Here is a 20,473-nt window from a genome sequence, read left to right as displayed (position 1 = left end):
TGTCTTTCATTAACCCATTCTTTCTTTCCCTCTGGTGTGTTGCTACTGTTCACCTACACACTCTGTTCTTACCATTTTAGTTCCTTGTTAAGTCCTTGGAAGAATATTCCAGCAAAACCCTCAGGTCTGTCTCCATCACTACCGTTTAAAACAGCTTCCCTGCCTTGACTTTCATCTAAGAGTTCGCCAGTCTCCTTGTAATGTGCCCTTCACCCTTAACTCCAACATTGAATTTGCATGGCAGAAAACCTCAGATCCATGTTCTAGACTAGGAACTTGCTGTAGTTGTAATTTGAGTAGGGAATAAGTCAAAAGATAACGGAGTAATGGTGAGATTAGTATTAAAGTTGTTTTGCTTCCTCTTCACTGTTCTTCCCCTTAGGTGTTATGTAGCCTTTGAACTACATCATGAGTGAATCATCATTATTGCTTTAGAAATCTCACAATGCTCTATGCCAATTTAGTATTAGCCAGTTAATCTCTATAATGCTATCTTCTGAAACTGTAAGAAAAACATAAAAGCTAAGGCAAAAAATTGTAGCTGCCTATTTATTATCATGATGACTGATGCAGTGGAAACCAAGATGTCTTTATGCTTTCATTCAAAAAATAACTTCTCCCAGCAAATGAAACACTAAAATTGGCAATGCTGACTTAATCTCTCAAATCTGGCATACAGGTCTGTACTTCCAGTAAGCCTGGTGCTGACCAGCAGATTCTGCTTTTATTTTAAAACTAGATTCATTTTAATTATGTTCCCCCTAGTTTTTCTCTTAATTAATCAGAAATATCGGAACAGTTAATTAAAAGGAAGAGTTAATTAAAAATACAAACCTTATTTGATTCTGTATCAAACCTGGCATTATGATCTTTTTATCTACAAGGCAAGAATTCTGTGGGATCAGAAGTCTGAATTATTCATGATAGTTTCCAGCCATTTTTTCCATCCTCCTTTATTCAGTATAAAATCTTATAAGCTTTTCTTTCAGTCAAGGTGAAAGCAATATTAAGTCTTGGAAAAGAAATGTACCAAAGACATGTAGCTCTGTGAAATCCTTGTCCTGTAATCCTGGCTTTCTATTCACCATCACTATTCAATATCTCATTTTCTATATAAGCTTCATGATATATCAGCAGTTGATGAGATTTATTTATTATACTCCTGTTTTCCTTCTTCATAAAAAAGCTTTATCCATCCCTTCACTTCTGTAGGAGTAGCACTGATGCCTGTGATTTTGTCTGCTGAGCTCACTAATTCAGCTCTCCATTCAAGATACTGGACAGTTGGTAGAGGGTGGATAGTGAGGGAGGAGGAAGACCGTACTTGTTAAAATTTAAGACAGCATGTGTAGTGAATTTTAATAACGTTGTTAAGATCCAGTTAAATACTTATGAACTAACATGGTTGATTTTGTGAGTAGAGACACTGGCAGGTCACTTCTGAAAGATGCTTTATGAATTAAAGCTTGACCGTAGTATGTTGGACCTCTATATGGGACTAAACAGAATTATTTCTGGTCATTCTGGAGACATGACAACAGATGCAATGGAAGTTGAGTCTGATCTATACTAATGAGTCCTATATTTCCTGTTCGCAGTATTGCTCGTGATGACTGTAGCAGCTCCATATATGTTTTTCTTACAGTCTCTGCCTTCATCTGTCATGGTATTTTTCTGTTAAACAAACACGTTTCTAAAGAGAAATGCAAAAACTTTCGTGTTTGTTATCAAGGTTAAAAGGACAAAGTATTGTTTTGAAATTCTTTGTCTCTAACCTTTTAAAAGTAAACCACTGCCTTTAAGGTGAAATTAAAATGTACGGAGAATTCAGTATGCAAATAGCATGTGCACCAGATGATCTGAAGGAAGCCTTCACGTTTCCATAGAAAACAAATGTGAGTGTAGGAAAGCAGATGCTTTCTACCAACAGAGTGTACATACAGTTCTCAAGAGGACCTGAACAGCAATTTCTTTTCAGACTGCTGGAAGTATGCAAATTTCTGCAGAATTAAATGTGACTTTAAAAGAAATGGCATCTGTTAAGGACAAGACAACCCAAAGAGGCAGTTGGGAACTTAATAATATAGTCAAGAACTTTAACAGGTTCAGCAGTATATATAAAGTCAATGACTCAAATGTCACTTGTTTTTAGCAAAGACGTAAGTGGTCATGTTGGAAAGATGTCTTTTAGAGTATGGCATTTGGAGTGTTTATCTGTGACCGTGAAGAAGGACATTAGTATGGTGTGTGGGTTTTTTTCAGATGACTCTCCATCAGAAAGCATCATCTGTTCAACTGAGCTCCTTATAGGATATAGTCAGTGATGCACTTGTGATGTATCACTAGCATTATGTTTGCTATTTTTGACTTCTGTTAGTTTAACCCAGCAAGTCTAAGTCAGTTTGATTCTGTCCTGACACATACGTAATCACCACGATTATTAATTAAATTCTTACTGCTGGATATTTTTTGTGCTGATGGCTGTGGGACTGGATGAATGTCACTGAGATTATAATCTGAAGGCAAAGGAATAATGCTAAATGCAGTGGAAACATCTTGCACAAGAGATATTGCTGGTGAGCCAGCAGCCAGCTGCGTAGGCATGGGAAGTGTGTTTTTTCCTCCTTTCTGATAAAGCACAGCATTACTGGAGTGGGGACGAGCACACAGGATGGCAGAATTCAGGTTTGCCAGGTGGTGCTGCCTCCACTCTTCGCTGTTCCCCTTACAGAATCTAGCTGTTCAGTTCATCCTGGTGCTTTGTTGTGTCTTAAAGATTCCATTTAACCACTCCATTTGTACAGAAGTGCCCAAGTGAGGTCAGGGAGGGCAGGAGATGTTGATTTTCTAGAATGTGCAACATCACATTTAGTAAAAATTTTGACAAAACATGTAAGGTCAGATATGTCCGTGTAGATGCTCTGGAAGCAACTAATTTTCAGGCCTTTTGAAAGCTGTCAAAAGGCAATAAAGGTCACTGCTTATAATTTTAGGAATTTAACTTCAAGCGTTCATGCATGACAAGGCTTGGCCAGGGTTCTCATGGCAGGAAACCCCCTGTATGACCAGGAGCCTACGGAGCCCCACAGTGCTGGTGCACTTTCGTAAACATAGTGAGTGTCTGGGCTGTCACCTGCATCTCCTCTCACACACTCCACAAACAAGGAGCAAGGTAAACAGGAGTTTACTGAGTGGGTAGATATAGTGTTGTCTCATTTCAGAGCAGAAATACTTGAACTGGTAACTAAAACTGACCTACTCAGCAGGGGAGACGCTGAGATTGCAAGGGTGAGTTTGCCAGGTAAGGTCATGTCCACAAGTGGAGTCTTCTCAGCATTGTGGGTTAATTTTCTTTATGCTCTGCCCTTGTGTTTTAAAAATATCATGTCTGTAAAGCCACAGATCTGTTACACTCGTGCAGCCCGTGGACTGGGTGTAAAGAATTACCAAAATACTTATTCTCTGGTTTTCACTGTTCAAGAGTCCTCTTATTACGACTGAATAATTTGTGATTTTTTTCTTCACCCAGGTTGTAATCCTCGGCAAACATTCTAGAGGCTATCACTACATGTTAGCTAACCTGGTAAGAACTTTTCTTCATTGCAAGTATAGCTAAATTTTAAAGGGTAATGTATCCTGTTCAGGTTGTGGCAACTTCAATCAGCAAACGAGGAAGTGCATGGGTGAGTTCTAGGTTTTTGAGAAATTACTTCAGTCAATACTAGAACTGGTAGGTTATAGTAATTTGCACTCTATTATGGTCTTTCTTTTCTCTAAGAATCTCATATCATCTACTGATTTTAAAATAATAATTTAATTACATGTTTTCCACTGATTTGTATCCTTATAACCAACACTTGATAAATCAAATCATCTATGTAACATATTTGAAATTTAAGCACTCCACAAAAAATAACTGTAGCATATTTGTGTATAAAATAAGTGATTAAAAGCTGCAAATTAGAACAATTCCGTCAAGTAAACCAGCCAGGCTGTTTAGCTGTTCTTTTGTATTGCAGAGTGTAGGGTTGTGTCTGTGCATGTGTTGACCTACCAGCACAAGACAGTACATTTTTATCTGTATTAGAGCTTCTTCTGGATTCTGGAATTGACTTTCAGGGGTGTTTATGATGCCTTTGAAACACCATCTGCTAGAGTTCCTCAGAAAAAGTGTTATATTGTAATTGATCCCGCAGCAGATCTAATTCTTGGGTTCTGTGTATACTGTGAATGGAAAAATGTTTCTTCAAAATTCCTACTTTAAAGTTAGCAATCCCACTTTGTACAAGTTTCTTTGCATCCATGTTTTGGTGTGATTAAAGCAGAAAAGGCAATTTTTAAAATAGCCTTATTTAGCATAAGCACTGTATGACTTTAAGATGTATCATTTTGCATTATAAGAACCAGTCATGATCTCACTGATGAGCATGTGCATAGAAATACAGGGGTTCTTATTCTAGGTTGCCTTTTAGCATGTGTAACCATTGACATTCAGATAAACATGACTGCAATCAAGTCATACTAATCAAAAAGATGCCAATTTACTGCTTCAGGTATAAATAACAACAGAGTGGGAGAGAATCATCCCGTTATGTTTGCAAGTGAAATGCTAAGTAATGCTGTGATGGAGAACTGCCTCACAAGAGGCCTGCGCTTTGCCTCCACAGAGCAATATGGGTGTTGAGTGGTTTTCTGCTCCAAGCACTGAATCTTCATGTGCACTTTGCTGTACAGAAGGAATTGAGGTCTTGGACCAGTTTTCACTATGATGAGGAGAAAAGAGGAAATAACACTTCAAGTTTCTCCACTTTTTTCTTTCTGACCGGTGGATATTACTTACAACATTGCCACAACACAATGGGCAGTTTTCTATCACAAAGGTCTGAACAAGATGGCATTTTAAATTCTATTCTATGCCACTGTCTTGATCTCAATTGTGATAACAATTGTCTCCTTGGTAGAATATTTTCAGCTAACAAGAGGGAAATTAATGTTTCTTTTGTCCTAGCAGGTAAAACTGGGCCTAGGAAAAGGGAATTGGGATGGCAGTGATTCTTGTTTTCTCCATGTGTCCTCCCAGGGTTTCACAGACATTGTTCTGGAGAGAGTAATGCATGGAGGTGCCAACGTTACTGGATTCCAGATTGTTAATAATGAAAACCCGATAGTTCAACAGTTTCTACAGCGCTGGGTGAGGCTCGATGAAAGGGAATTCCCTGAAGCCAAAAACTCACCGTTAAAGGTATTTCTTTTACCCTGCGAGTGATGATGACTATACGAGTTGCTTTAACAATTATTTGGAGTTTTTTAACCCCAGATATGTGCATGTGTATGGTACAGACACCTCATTAGAATATGTTGCAACATTCATTGTACTTCCAGAAGTACAGCAGAGGCTGTTAGTTGGACACAAGTGCCCAGCGTGGTGGAAGTTCCTCAGGGGCAAAGGCTTTCAAATCCTGTTGTGTAGTGGATGTAAAACGTTTTAACTTCTTAAGTTAGTCTTGGGGGGCAGGGGCTAGTTAGATTAGTTTCTGGATGCAAACTGTGGCTTACTAGTTCATTTTAATGCTAACAGAGAAATTCATGTGCAAAATGAAGTAGCTTTGGATTCACTGAGAAGCCACTGCTACCTCCTAGGCACTGCTGACAGTTGCCCTCATGATCTAACCCCTTATTTTTCAGCACTGTCCCTTACTTAAACTCTCTGGATGTTCTATCTGTAACCAATAAAATTGTCCTGATTTTTTTGATGAAAGTCACAGGTTCACCAGAATTGTCACAGTTTTGTTATTGGAGGCTTGCAGACTGTTAATATCTCTCCCAAGTATTTTTCCGCCTCAGCATCTTTGTAGTAGAGGGGGACACTATTCACTGTCAAATCAAGGCATGCATCAAGGGTACTCTGTCCAGTGAAGGAAGTCATTAAATCTTCTAGGGCCACTGCACATTATTAATATTTCTGTTACATTCCTTCTCCTCTTTTGGTGAGGCTTGTTCTTTTTCATCAATATGCATAGGTGAATAGAACCTGGGACTGGTGGTGGATGAGAGGACCTTAATTCTGTCACTCCTAGGAGTCCAGTTCTCCCCATCATATATACTGACTGTCTCAGGGAAGCCAAACCTATCAAAGAACCACAGCCATGATGAGACGGTTCATGTCTTTCCTTCTTAATCTGGGAGGGACTCGGGCAAATTGATGAATGGATTTGCAATTCAAAATTACTCTGTTAAACTGGAGTAATGTCTTGATATTAGTGATACAAGGTTCAGGGAAGCATGAAATACTAGCTAGGAAGGAAAAATCTAGTCCAGTCTGATGCATGGGGGGATACCAGGGGTAGGTGGTAGCACTGTGTTGGACTGCAGACAGAATAGGACCCGGTTATGAGGTTCTGCTGCCAGAGGCCGATGCCATTCAGAGGCATGCTTTTCCATTCCCTGAGAGCAAGTGATTTCTGTGGGGAAGGAAAATTATCTTAATCCCACACCATCCCACAGCCTTGCTGGCATTTCAGAGGAAGCAGAGAAAGGCAAACAGAGGCCCACAATACTCGGATTAGTGTATTGTTCCCTGTTGATTAGGACTTAAGCCTGTTTTCGAAAGCTTCCTAGCAGTGATGCAGAAGTGAAGATAAGTATCATACTAATCTTAAAAGCTCTGAAATATATAAAGTTAACCTGGGAAGATTTTATTCCACTTAAAAGCAATTTACCTTGAGGGAAAAATTATTCTCCATCCTTAAAAAAGAATCTTAAGTAAATGGTACAAACACAAAGATTACATTACCTTTCCACAAATGTACCACTCATTACAGAAACGTGCGCAGTATTTGTCAATCAGACAAAAAGCATATTTAAAAATTGATGTACAATATTTTTGATTAGGAAATAAAATTGCCTAGAGATTAAAGCCCTGATGTTTAATTTATTCTGTATTTTATCAGCCTTTCCCTTCTCTCTCTCTTTCTTCTCTTTGCATGCTCATGCATTTATAAGTAGAATTCAAATAAAGTACAAAATTAGATAGCTCTCTTGGCATGACTTGGAAGGGACTGCATTAAGGTTACTGACAATTGACGCAGTCTACTGAAAAAATTATCAGCGTGTAAGTTTTATGTAGTGCTAGATTGGACAGCTATTACAAGATTTTTCTAATACAAGAGCAAATACCTTAAAATTACAGTCTGGTTCTATATTGTGTGGAATGTGACATGTAACCTTTGTTAACTTACTAAAAGAGGAGAGGATGATCATTGCAAAGCGTCACAGAAAGAGGTAAAGATGGGTGGGATCAAAAGAGCGCCTGTACTTAGGTACAGTCAGAGCAGGGTGATACAGTCAGAGCAGGATCCACTCTCAGTAACTGCTGTCATTAAAAGTCTGTAAGAATGACTGCTGTAAAACCTTCTTCACAGTCCTGCCTTTGCACTCTTTTTTTATCAGATGTGATTCTCTTGATCTGCACATGCAGACACACTTCATTCTGTGCAGATCTCTTAAGGCAAGGCTTTGCAGTAAGATAATACACATTTTTAAGAAATACAGAACACCAATTGTGCTGTCCTGCACTACAGGATAGCATTAACTTCTGCTGAATTTAGTAAGTCTTATCCACAAAGAGAATAGCTGAACATGCAGTGGAAACTTGGATTTCTGCCTTTCTAATTCACGCAGTATCTTCTGGCACTAACTCCAGCATAAGGTTCATCGGGAGCCAGGAGCATTACGGTATCACACAGACAGCCAAGAGAGGGGCAGGCACACCAGCACATGCAGATACCCTTTACATTCTTTGTTTCTTCTCTGCATTCTCTTACAAACACTGTGGCAATACATAAGGTCAGTTATAGCGGGTTTTGAATTTGGTCTTACACACTGAGCACGTTCAACTGCTCTCAGTATGTACATGTTGAAATGGTCTCCTGTACACAGACCTGAATTATAGGTGTGCTGTAATGCCAGTGAAAACCAGAGATGTCATATGCAAAGCCTGGTCCACTCTAGGAGGGAAGAACTTTCAGCAAACACATAAATGTGGAAAAAAACCCACCTCATAGGTGGGTTTGTAGGTGATAGTAAATTTATACCATTGGGAGGTGTTGCTAGACACATGCAACAAGCAATGGCTGAAGTTGACTGCAACAAGAACAAGTACTTAAGGTGTCTGAGCCGTTCTGTTGGAGAGTTGCTGCTACTCAAATCTTACCGCTATCCTCAGATTTACAGTAGAGTAAGAGAAGGCAGGTGGGGAATTACCAAGGGGATGTAATGCCTAAAGTGTGTTTTGTGATTACTTGTAATCTGATCTATTCTTTACCACAGATGCTACCTGATCAGGACTGCGGTCCAAACAGGTGTATGTTAACTTCAATTCAAAAATCTCTTGGCAGTCTTGTTAAAAAGAATGCTCCAAACAAAAAACAATATGAACTCTTCTTTGCTAGTGGTAGCAGTGTGGGTCAGCATGGAATTGCAGACTTTTATAGTGACCTCATTTAGATGAACGCACTTCCAATTAAATTTAAACTTTATGCAACTATAAACTGTCTTTGTTAATTTGCTGCTATATGCTATACAAAATGTAAGTATTTTTACTTTGTTAACTGAAATAGATGGAATTGTTAAACTACATAAAACACCTGTGGCAAGACAGAGAGCAAGCAAAAGGGCTTGCAGGCATGATTCTTCTAAGAGTATTTTACCAAAGAGAAGGACTAGGCCTGATAAACTTGGGCAATACTAAGATTGCAGTTTGTGACCATATTTTACTTGCATCAATTTTAGTATACGTCTGCACTGACCCATGATGCAGTCCTAGTCATAGCAGAGGCTTTCCGTTATCTCCGAAGACAGCGTGTGGATGTCTCCAGGAGAGGTAGTGCTGGAGACTGCCTGGCTAACCCTGCAGTACCATGGAGCCAAGGAATTGACATAGAAAGAGCACTGAAAATGGTAAGGGCAAACACACCAGCTAATGAATGTGTATATTCCACAACAGCAGCAGTTCTCCTGGGACCGAACTGCATCCTTGTCCATGTACTCATGCAAACAGCTGGAGCTCCTCAGGAAAAAGGAAAAAGAAAAAAACATAATGACAAAGGATGGATAAAATATATTCAATAACAAGTTAAGCCTCAAAACTTTGGCCAGAATCACATCCCTCTGGCACCAGTGCAGCATCTGCCTGATTGTCCACACTAGGGCACCTACAGTGTGATTCCCCTGTAACACCCAGGTGTCCCATGAGAGTGAGCACGAGCCATTTTGCAAACAAACATGTATTAAGGGTTTCTTAAAGTCAGGCTGAGCCTGCAAATCTGTCTAACAGAACTAGACTGGGATATGTGTATTTATGGACTTAAAACGTATGTATGCAGTGTTGATAATTAGCCAGTAAAAAGTCAACTCAGATTGGTTTAAAGCAGTGGAAAAACTGTTGTTGGTCGTAGCAATACTGCTGGTTTTCAGCACCAGGCTGAACCTTGACACAGTTTAGCCTCAAACCAGTCCAGTTTTCTGGCATAACTTTGCACTCAGCCTGCTTACCTTCTGCATGACCTATTTTTATCCCTAGCACTAGTTATTGCATGGGATCCTATCTCACTTATGTCTCTGATTTTGTCGATTTTTAACTCTTCTTAGACTGCTGTGTGTGTTAAAGCAAGTGACAACAGGAAAAATTGGGTAACATAAGAGATGAGAATATGTTCTGCTTTTGATCTGGCTCAAATAACTCAAAGAAACCTGTTAAAATAGATTATATTAATGCAGGCATAGAACGATAGTGAGTTACATCAGAATTAAGGCCATGTTAGATACAAACAAATCCTAGGTCAGCCTTCAAACACTTAGCTTAATTACTGCTTTTTCTCAATTACCAAATTGGAAGGATTATATCAGAAGGTTATAATGAGTTATAGAAGGTTATAATCAGATTATATCACTCTTAAGAGTGAGATGGTTCAGTCTCACATTGCCAGAGCTCTTTTTATGCTGTTATGTTACTTCCTAACAAATGCCCCAACTGCACATTCCCTAATGTTAATTAAATACAACCTTCACAATAGTTAAAGAATTTGTGCTGTCCATTTGAATTTAATTACAAGCAAAACATAGAACTCCTCCAAATGAGACAAGAGGTATTCATGTCAACAAAGAAAACCAACACTGCTACAGGACCCTCCCTTCTTTGTGAGGATTTATTTAATTTGTAAGAGATACAGAGCCAAACTCACAATTGACAAAAAGTACAGAAACTTGACTGTCAGCTGGTTGCACTGAATTGTTTTAGCTGCTCGAAGTCATCTAAGTGAGGTTTGTATGCTCCTTCAACAAGTGCTACCTATGATCAATCATCCCACACTGCCTTCCAGACCCCGTCTTGTCCATCACACTCTCCCTGTATTCAGATAATGATCTTGAATCTTTGCTGGAGGAAAAATCTTTAACAGTGTTTCCTCTCCACTCTGTAGCTACGACTCAGATAAGAATATTTTTTCCAAGACATCTTTGAAATATCCTGTGCCAGCAGAAGGTTCAGTTCCACACTCTAGGCATCCCCTTGGCAAAAGGAAAATGGGCATTACCTGAGTCTGCTTCCCTACAGCCTTGAACACTGTGCCTGTCTGTATTTGTAAAGCTGATTCTAAGACATCAGAACAGCAGCAGACCGTTTACCTGAACAGATCCGGGCAGTTATAAATTGTCACTCCATTCGCACTTGCCTCTGCAGGCTCCTACCAGAAGCATTCTGAGTCCTGCTGAGCCTTCCTGCCTCAGTGCAGCCACATTTTGCAAAGTGCTGAGTTTTCCCACCAAAGATAGAAACAAATTATAGTTGAAGTCAAAAGGTGTCAAGTGCACAATGCTCGTGTCTCAGTACACATCAGGGTGAAGCCAGCCTAACAAGCTTTGCTGAGACTGCTGTGCTAAGGTAGCCAGGCAGCTTCCAGCAAGTGCCAAAAGCAGGCACAGCAGCTCACATCTGGCTGCAAATTCATTTGCTCAGTCCACAGTTGATAAGACCTCTTGGTTTTCAAAGTCCCATTCACCTCTACCTTTCTGGAGACAGGAAAAACTCACATGTTCTTCCAGACCCCTGAAATGACATAAACTATTTTAAGGAAGGTTCAAATCCACTTACTGATTTAAAAAAAAAACAAAAAAAATCACGCTTCTGTCAGACTGGATTTGGCTCACTGGATAATTTGGGGTCTAAGGAATTTTGGCTGGTTTTATGTAGCCTTGTCCACCATAACAAGTTGTATTGCACCACCTCTAAACGACAAATAGCAGATCAGTCACCAGTCCTGAAGAGTTTCCTTTGACTAGTCTTCCACTACCTCTTCCTGTAATTTCTACAGGATTTTTTTTTAGGCTGATTTACCCCTACTGAAGTTTCAGACTGTTACCCCTTCTGCCTGAGATGACAGCTTGTCAGTGTTGATAAGTGATAAATGGAAGTATCTCACCCTTTCATACAGGGAACTAAGAAAGATTTTTTTCTTTGAAACAAAGTACTTCATACTTCCCATTAAGATGATTCATGTAAGTAGGTAATGATAATGACTTACTGTCTATACACCCATCCATCCAGATTGAGACCAAAACTCCATAAGCAGTAGAGACAATTGTCTGTGCTCATTCAGAGAAGAAATTCATTCCTTTCTCCTACACTGGGACTGATCTTAAAATAAAGCACTTCCCAGAATGAGCAATGATACAGGATTCTGGTACGTATCACAAATCAGTACCATATTGTGAGGGGTTTAATGGCACTGAATTATTGCGTGTGCCTCACTGATACTCCATGCTGTATCTGTGAACCCAGCGTGAGTAAGCATGGCAGAATCAGTCTTTCTTACATTTAACATATGTGGAGGGCTCATTTCACTTAAATGCAGCTTATTGCGGTCGTGAGTCACCAACTGAGTACTATCAAAGAGTATGTACAGATGAAGCTGAGAAAAGTTAGGTTGTTTCTGTTATGAAGAATGCAACTGACTGTGTTAAAAGCGCTACAAGCCTCTTAGATAAAAATTGTGCTAGAGCCAGTGGGTTCCTGCAAAATGTAATGGAGGGAAAAATAAAGTGAATCTTTTATTAAAATGGGGGGTTTTTTTGTTTATTCCCTTAAGGTGCAAGTTCAAGGAATGACGGGGAACATCCAGTTTGACACCTATGGGCGGAGAACAAATTACACAATTGATGTGTATGAAATGAAAGCTGCTGGATCACGAAAGGTGAGTTTCAAGATATGCATCCAGATTTCACATCTTCACAAATACTTATTCCAGCAAAGTAATGAAACTCAAAAGTGCTGCAGAGGCACTGTAATAACACCTTCTCGCTGTCTTTTCTATCCCAGGAACCTTGTTCTATTCTGTTCCTGGACCAAACCACTCACCCTGGTTAATATCTTCATTGGTTTCCATGTCAACTTCAGACTCCACTTTTTCCCTTAAAACCCTTCTGGAGCTTTTCCAACACCAAGCATAATACCTGCTGTCATGGTCCCATGCTCAGCCCTATCTCCTAAATTGCTTTCTGTCTTTCCCCTCTCCCCACAACAGGCCTCAGAGCTATAGCAAAGCTAGAGCCTGTGGATTTTGGAAACCTTCTGAAATTAACAGAAAATAAGTTTGGTTTTAATTAGAATTTGCTACTCATTCTCTTGTCTCCTAAATGAAGTATAGCTCCTAAGCACAGTTGTTGCCTAGCACCCTGTTATAGAAGAAATTTAGAGCAGATTTTAAAACATAAAACAGGGTCTCAGGAGTATCAAGAGAAGAGCCCATGTGTCCGAGGCATGTAAATCCCACTGATTTCACCTGGTGATAGGTACCTAACTATTGCACACTTAGGTACCACTGAGACTCCTTAGACTCTTCTGCACATATTTGACAAGAAAACACCTCTGGACATGGCTCAGCCATTCAGCTAGGTTTATAGTGCCAACAATGGTGTTACTTCTGTGTTGTGCAGAAGCTAATGTAAGCACATAACGGTGTAGCCACAGCACCATGAAGGTCGGCACAAGCCAGCTGACAAATAGCTCACTAAGGGGTTTGTATCCCATACTGAAGATAACAATGTGCCTGCATTGCTAATGATGTCTGGGCACCCACTCTAATGCTAGCTCAGGCATGTCTGCAGAGACTGTATTCACTGTCCAAACCATGGACAGTGAATACAGGCTATGGATAAAAATTACTAAATCAAAGAATTTTACTCAGAGTGCTGCGCAGTTTAATTTCTTGTCTATAGTGTATTCTTATACTGTAGGTACACAAGAATTTATTCCACAGGAACCATGATAATGTGAATTTAGATAGAGGGAATTTAATACACGTTTTCACTTAGATTTGGCTTGTATTTATTTACATGTAGGCTTGAGAACTGTTTCTTTAATGAAATTAGATTAAAGCTAAAGTAGCCCTTTAATGGCAAGAATGTTGCATAAGTGTTAAAAAGCCCTATGTTTTGACATTTCCTGTTACAAGTTCATGCACCTGAGTCCTTGTAAGCATATATTATGAGGTAACAATCTCCGTTTTTATAGGTTGGTTATTGGAATGAATATGAAAGATTTGTGCCAGCATTAGATCAGCTGCCCTCTAATGACACTTCATCTGTGGAGAACAGAACTATAGTAGTCACTACCATCTTGGTAAGTTTTATGTTCTCAGTGTGTTTGTGTTTGGGAAACAAGACACATGGCTCCTGAGGTGTGTTAGACACCTTGCCAGGAGGCAGATGTTAAGTACTATGTGACTTCAAGTGTCTGAAAAGTTCAGCATCTTCCAGAGATGTAGTGAGGGCTTGACCCTGCAAACTTCTCTGTGTATCAATAAGCTTATTCACACAAGGAGCTCACTGAGATCAAGATTGTGCTTTGCTGCTTCTCAGACACTTGAACTCAATCAGATGTCTCACAAAAGTTATTATGCATGTATGTAAATCACTGCAGGATTTGGCCTTCCTGCTCTAGGGTCAAATCTTGCACCCCTCACTCAGGTACAGCTCCTGTAAACTCAACCCCTGTGGACTGAGTAAGGGTGGCAACAATGAAGCCTGTAGAGAACTGGAACTGCTCTAGCACTGGGTGAAAAGCGACCTATACCTGTGCAATTCCAGAGGAGTAAAGCTCTTCCTGTGTCTCACAAACAGCAGCATGTGTGTCAGTCCCAATGCCTCTAGCAGATGTGTTCTGTACAGTATTGTTTGTGACTTTTATGGCTGTTACAATTCTACTGAGCATGAACCAATTTTATGCTACTTCCTGAAGCACTGTATTTGATATTTCTATGGATTTAGTGAGATATAATCAGCATTTCAGCTAGAATTTTCCAAGAAGGCTAAGGGAATTTAGCTGCAAAAATTGCTGCTTCCTAGCTTCCCTTAGGCTGCTTTGAAAATATCTCCATTGGAGCCCCATTCTAGGCCACTGGGGCCTTAGGAAATGATTTTGATGGTACAGGTGTTGGACCTGTCGGTTCTTTAAAACCTGAGTTATTACTACAGTGATTCTGTTGACTGTCTAATCAGGCCTAATCCTGCGAACAAAAGTGTGACTTTGTTAAACTAGAATAGTCCTGTTGTCTTCAGTGGATCCATATTGGGAACTAAATCAATGGTATTTGTGGCTGTAGGATCAGCCAAGAATTTTTAAACTGCGGAAGCCTGTCTTTCTAATTTCTGTACCAAAGCAGGAAATATTGTAAATACTTGACAGTAATATAAAGGATAATAACAGCTCTCATTTTGTATGTTTTAAAGCTGTATTTTACATTCATAGACTTTTGATCTTTACTTTTGTTTCAAAGGAATCACCATATGTAATGTATAAGAAAAACCATGAACAACTAGAAGGGAATGAGAGATATGAAGGATATTGTGTAGACTTAGCTTCTGAAATAGCAAAACATGTTGGAATAAAATACAAACTGTCAATTGTTGGAGATGGGAAATATGGAGCTAGGGACCCTGAGACTAAGATATGGAATGGCATGGTGGGTGAACTGGTCTATGGGGTAAGTTTCTCTTAACCTTCATTTTAATGTTCTTTATAAAAAGTTATGCTCAAAGTTAATAAACTGCAAAATAAAGATGATCTGTTTGAATACCACCTTTAAAATTCTAGATATTTCTTTGTAGTGCTATTGTTGTAGTCTACTTTTCTAATCATTTCGTTGCAGGAAAGTGTCACTTTTTTACTGCTGTTCTCCAAATTAGAGTCCACAAAATGTTAAGAAATGGTACTAGGCAAATTTCAAACTCTTGTCTCCAGCAGAATTTCCATTTGCCCTTCATATATTGCTTTTGCATTTGCCTTGTCTCCTTCTCTCCATCAGTCTTGGAAGTGCTGGTAGGGTGCCCCTCTCAATAACGGTCTGATCCTATGATGCTGGCCCTTGTTGGATGACTGATGTCAGATTGTGTTTGACCAGAGACTAAGGACTCAGTTAGCCCCATGGTTGGGTAAGAAGCAGTGCAGGTGTGAAATTAACCTCATCCTTTTTCTTTTTAAACCCTGGCTTTAAAAACCAACTGTCAGACAAAAACAAAACAAAACAAACCCCTCTAATTCATTGCATTCCTCTGTATATTTCTATCCTGGGCGTACATTGCTTTGTTTAGTAAGAACAAAAACAGTCCGGAATTGCCATTTTAGAAACTTCTTTGAAAATGAGAATTTTGGAATACAGATAAACCAGATGGAAGGAGGAGAAAATTGGCTTTGCAGAAAAGACTTTACAAGCTGATATTTTATCTTTTTTTTCCCCCCAAATGGTGATGAGATGATTTGTGATTCCGCCCAAATCTTCTTTACAGTTTATTTTTAACAAGCTCTGCTTTATTAAAAATATCTGAGCAGGAGTGAATATTTCAGTTGCCTCCTTTTGTTCCATAGCTGAGAGTAATTTCTAAAAGTCACCTCAAAATTTCCTTGGGATAACATATAATGGTTCTTGCAAAATGTTTGGTGAGATAATTCTTTCCAAATGTATCAGGCTTTTTAAAGGAATTGCTGGATTTGCAAAAGTTTTCTTTTTCTGGAGCAGTGAGAATAAGATGATGTCTTACTCTGATAAGTCCTGATGCCTTATTATATACTCGGTAGCCTATTTGACTACAAAATATTTTATATAAGCAACAGTGTTTTTGTAGTGTTGCATTAAGGGGAGGGTGATAGAGAAAGTGAACAGGGGTTCTGGACCCCTGGGTTATATCTTCGCTTCCCTGTTGCACTGTTTGATCTTATGCAAATCATCTGAACTCTCATGCCTCAATTAGGTGATTTGGGAAACTAGTTTTACCTGTTTTAAAGAATACAAGTGCATTGATAACCTCAGAAGAAAAAGTTTAGTTCCAAGCAAATTACACTGTAGCACAAACCTAAACCCTCAGTTTACCTGTATGTGGTTCAAGAAATACCAAGAGTATTGGATGTAATTGAGTCATTTTGATATATTTGCAAGTCACAAGCCATGAAAGAGTTTATTCACTTAAAAAGTAATCAAAATATATGCAAAAGGCATAACAAAAGAGAACCTGAAATTACTGCTAACAGCCAGGGCACAGGGACCATCTACACCAAATAGGAAAGGTGTGGTACAGGCCACTGCCTCTGGGACTTGAGCCAAGTAAGATTAGCCTGTGCAGGTGCTGTACAATGCAAGATCCATCTGGATAACAGGCAACAAAAATGATCAGAGGGCTGGAACACTTCTCCAGTGAGGAAGGGTTGAGAGACTTGGGACCCGTTCAGCCTTGGAGAAGGCTCTGGGGAGAACTTAGAGCAGCCTTCCAGTACTCAAAAGGGACCCATAACAGAGATGGAGACAGACTGTTTATCAGGGCCCGTTGGAATGGGACGAGGCATAATGGTTTTAAACTAAGAGAGGGTAGATTTAGACTAGATTTAGGGAAGAAATGTTTTACATTGAGGGTGGTGAAACACTGGAACGGGTTGCCCAGAGAGTTGGTAGATGCCTCATCCTTGGAAGTATTCAGGGTCTGGTTAGATGTGGCTTTGAGCAACCTGGTCTGGGTGAAGATGTCCTTGGGCATTGCCAGGGGGGTTGTACTTGATGACCTTTAAAAGTCCCTTCCAGATCAGCCCACTCTCTGATTCTATGATAAACAGGTTGGTTGCAGCTGCCTTTTCCACAGCTACTTGGAAGGAGCCTTGCTCAGAGAGAGCTCTGCCTCCTTGGCATTGAACAGCCCTAGCCACTTTCCCTTGACTCAGCCATTGCTGGTTGACCTTTCTCCAGCAGCAAAAACCAGCTTCACAGGCACCATAGAGCATACCTTAAAAGAACCCCAAACCCACCCCACCACTGTCATTTTCTCCTGCAAAAAATGTCTGTTCCTTTGTATTCCGAAGCTCAGTTTTCATCTGTGTTTTCTCATTAATGAAAAACAGAGGAATGTTTCCCTCCCTGACCCCCAACAGCTCCTCTTCTCATGCTGTGAGCTCAGTTACTGAAGCTCTTCACTGCAGTGCTTAATTATTCAAAGGTCAGATGCATCCCTTGAGGTTTGACTGTAGACCCAGGCTAATGCTTACAGCCCAGCACTGCTGAGCTAGCTCCCCATCCTGCAGACCCAAACTTCTGAGCAGGCAAGCTGCACAGAAATCCACCTGGCTTTCTGTAGGCAGAGAAAGCAGCCCCTGAACTCTTAAGTACAAACCTCACCAGCCCTCCAGATTCTTTCCCAGCCCTGTTCACAAACACCATCAAATACCCTTGGCCTCTTTCTCCATCTGTTGAGAGGGGGCTGTGTACCACACTCACAAGGATGTGCACAAAGCCCTTTGAAGATGCAAAGTGCTCTAGAAGTGCTAATTATTTGGAGCAAGTGCCTCATTTACGTTTTAACTTGCCTTTCTCTCTCAGGGGCTTAAGACTCTATTAGGGAGCTAAAACTGTACGTTACCCCTAATGCCCCTGTGAGCCTTGTCTGAAAAATGACTGTCATACTTGGCTTCTCTGGATTCCATTTTGGGAAGACAATAGGGAGATTAGATTTTAAATGCCTTTATTAGCATGTATGGAAGACAGGCATGGGGGGGATAAAAGGGGCCCTGATTGGTTTTGGTACCAGTTATCCAGCAGCTGAACTGAGCTGTGGCAGATGATAACACAATCTTTTAGATTGCATTTGTCTCAAGTGATAAACAGAGGCAAATACAGCATTCTCCTGACCCAACAACCTTCTCAGCTGGCCCTCTTGGACCATTCCTTGTGGCTTTGCAACGGGCTGTACGTATGAACCTGGTTACAGAGAAAGGCAGCATAGTGATGGCAGCCCTGGAGGCAAGAAGTTCTGGCTGAGCTGATGCTCCCAAACTCCTGTGCTTCAGACAGGAGAACCCATGAGCTAATGGGGCCTTGTGGTTTGTTAGCAATTTTCAAATGTTGTTGCTAGTAGTAATAGGAGTAGCAATGATAAATGGTAATAAAATTTGGCATAAAATGAAATTTACTTGATTTTTTGTAAATAAGAGTCAGGTCAGGTTGAAGAAAATGTTAATTTTGCTCTTTCGCTCTGATGGTGTCAAAATAAGATTCTTATTCCTACCAGAAAAAGCCCTACCAATTCAAGTGCTATTATCTTTCAAACTAAGAGAAATTTCTAAAATATAGTGGAAACTTTCGACAGAATAAAAATAGCAACTAGGTAAAAGCATTTTTTCATGGACACTTTAGATGAGGGAAGTAGCTAAATCATTCTCAGGCTGGAATGCTGAATGACTGTTTAAATCTAAGCAGCAAAGCAAGTGCTGTCCTCCAGTGATCCATCCACCAAGGACGTGCCCTGTGTGGGGCTTGAGGAGCAGCAGCACCTCCCAGTGCACAGGGCTTTGTACCCACCAGCTGGTGAGCACTAGACAGTCATCTTTTCTCTTCTGTAGGGTAAGCCTCTGTCTGTAGGCTTTTATTTCTTCTTTCCCTTTTGAAGCAGGCTGCTGTTCTTCCTTCACTGTGCAGCCAGGGAAAGCCTTCGCTCTCTGGGCCTGATGTTTTTCACAGTGCTGAGGCTAATTGACAGTAGGTTCAACACAGACCTTAATTGTAACTACAAATGCTTTGGGACTGGAAAGAGCAGCCAGACCTTACAGCCTTTAAAACTCTCCTTGGGTAAAAAAAGGTCTTTATAAAAACCTTTCAATATGTAAAGTAGCTTAAAGGAATGAAGCAGGGATGTAAAGAACAGACAGTCCCCTGAACACAGGCAGCCTCCACAGTCTGTCAGAGTGGGACCACCTACACATCTCCTTGCCTTTAACAGCTAACCAGCCTCGCCTGGCCTCTCTGGCTCTCCCAGCAGCAGAAGAAAGACTACAGATGGCATATACAGCCTTTGAATCGTAGTAGAGTGGAAGACTAATTCAATTCCTAATTCTCCTCAAAATGTCCCATGTGCTCTTAGTCTGTGGCAGAGCCTGACTGTGCCATGAGCAAGAAAAGCTTGCCCTTCACCCCGCATCTCTGGTTTCCATAGGAGGGAAGCCCAGGGACAAGTGCCCAAGGGCATCTGATGTCCTGCAGGTCATGCAGCTCTGTGCAGACAGACGTGGGGTCCCTGCCCAGGCAGCCACTGAGCCATAGTGGACCACAGCCCTGCCACAGCCCCACATATAGAGCCACACTGACATAGGCCCAGACTCTATCTCCACATGTATGTCCACAGCCCAAAAAGCAGATGTGCCCTTAATTTCTCCATCAGCATACAGTAGTGGTGTTTCAGGAGGAGCTGTGGGCATCCACATAAAGCAACATTGACAAACTACAGCAGACAAGGCCAACTGCAGTTTAGCACCTTCATACCTTTCTACACTGCCCAGCGAGTACACATTCGGACTTCAATGCAGCATGTTTGGGTACCAGCTGTTGTTTTCACACAAGTGTGAGCTAATGTGTTAAAAACACATTACCCCCATGACCTGGACTCTCAACACATCCTTGAGCATACAGGACTCTCTTTACAGGGTGGCATTCACCAGTAGATACCACAGGTGATGTGTTGCTCCTGACACTCTTCTGATACTTGGAAACCTCAGACTGGACTGAGAGGGCCTAAAATGTGCTCAGAGTCAGTCGTCATTCCAGCATAGTCTCTTCTCTGTATCTGCATTCAACACTTCTGGGGTGCTTGGCTCCTGATGGAAATCAGGCAGTGTCCCTCTGCTTCAGTCTGCACATACCTAGAGTGCGGGCTGGCTTCCTGACACACAAAGGCTTTGTAAAGTGACCGTAGCCCATACCCACTGCTTGGAAAACAGCACAGTAGCAAAGAAATTGTTCAGTTCTGCAAGCGTGAATGACCTGCATGTACAGGCAGGACCATAGCTGATATCTCTTACTGTCTCTAGTGAATGGCTTTAAAGTTAGGAAGACTCATCTTTAGGTCTGTAAGCAGAAGAATTTGATTTCTCCTTTTGGATTACAGAGGT

General features: G+C 40.6%; 1 protein-coding gene across 1 annotated transcript in view; it reads left to right on the top strand.

The window, feature by feature from the left end:
* Positions 1-20,473, top strand: part of GRIA3 (glutamate receptor, ionotropic, AMPA 3) — a 145,423-nt gene that overhangs the window by 77,998 nt on the left and 46,952 nt on the right. The window contains exons 4-9 of the mRNA XM_010015997.1: positions 3,530-3,583; positions 5,081-5,242; positions 8,791-8,958; positions 12,144-12,248; positions 13,568-13,675; positions 14,832-15,038. Of these exons, the coding sequence (XP_010014299.1) occupies positions 3,530-3,583; positions 5,081-5,242; positions 8,791-8,958; positions 12,144-12,248; positions 13,568-13,675; positions 14,832-15,038 (804 nt within the window). The remainder of the gene's footprint in view (positions 1-3,529; positions 3,584-5,080; positions 5,243-8,790; positions 8,959-12,143; positions 12,249-13,567; positions 13,676-14,831; positions 15,039-20,473) is intronic.

Source organism: Nestor notabilis, unplaced genomic scaffold (assembly GCF_000696875.1).
Source record: "Nestor notabilis isolate BGI_N333 unplaced genomic scaffold, ASM69687v1 scaffold15676, whole genome shotgun sequence".
Classification (NCBI taxonomy): Eukaryota; Metazoa; Chordata; class Aves; order Psittaciformes; family Psittacidae; genus Nestor; species Nestor notabilis.
The sequence above is the reverse complement of the archived record's forward strand: the minus strand, read 5'-3'. Positions and strand labels throughout refer to the sequence as shown.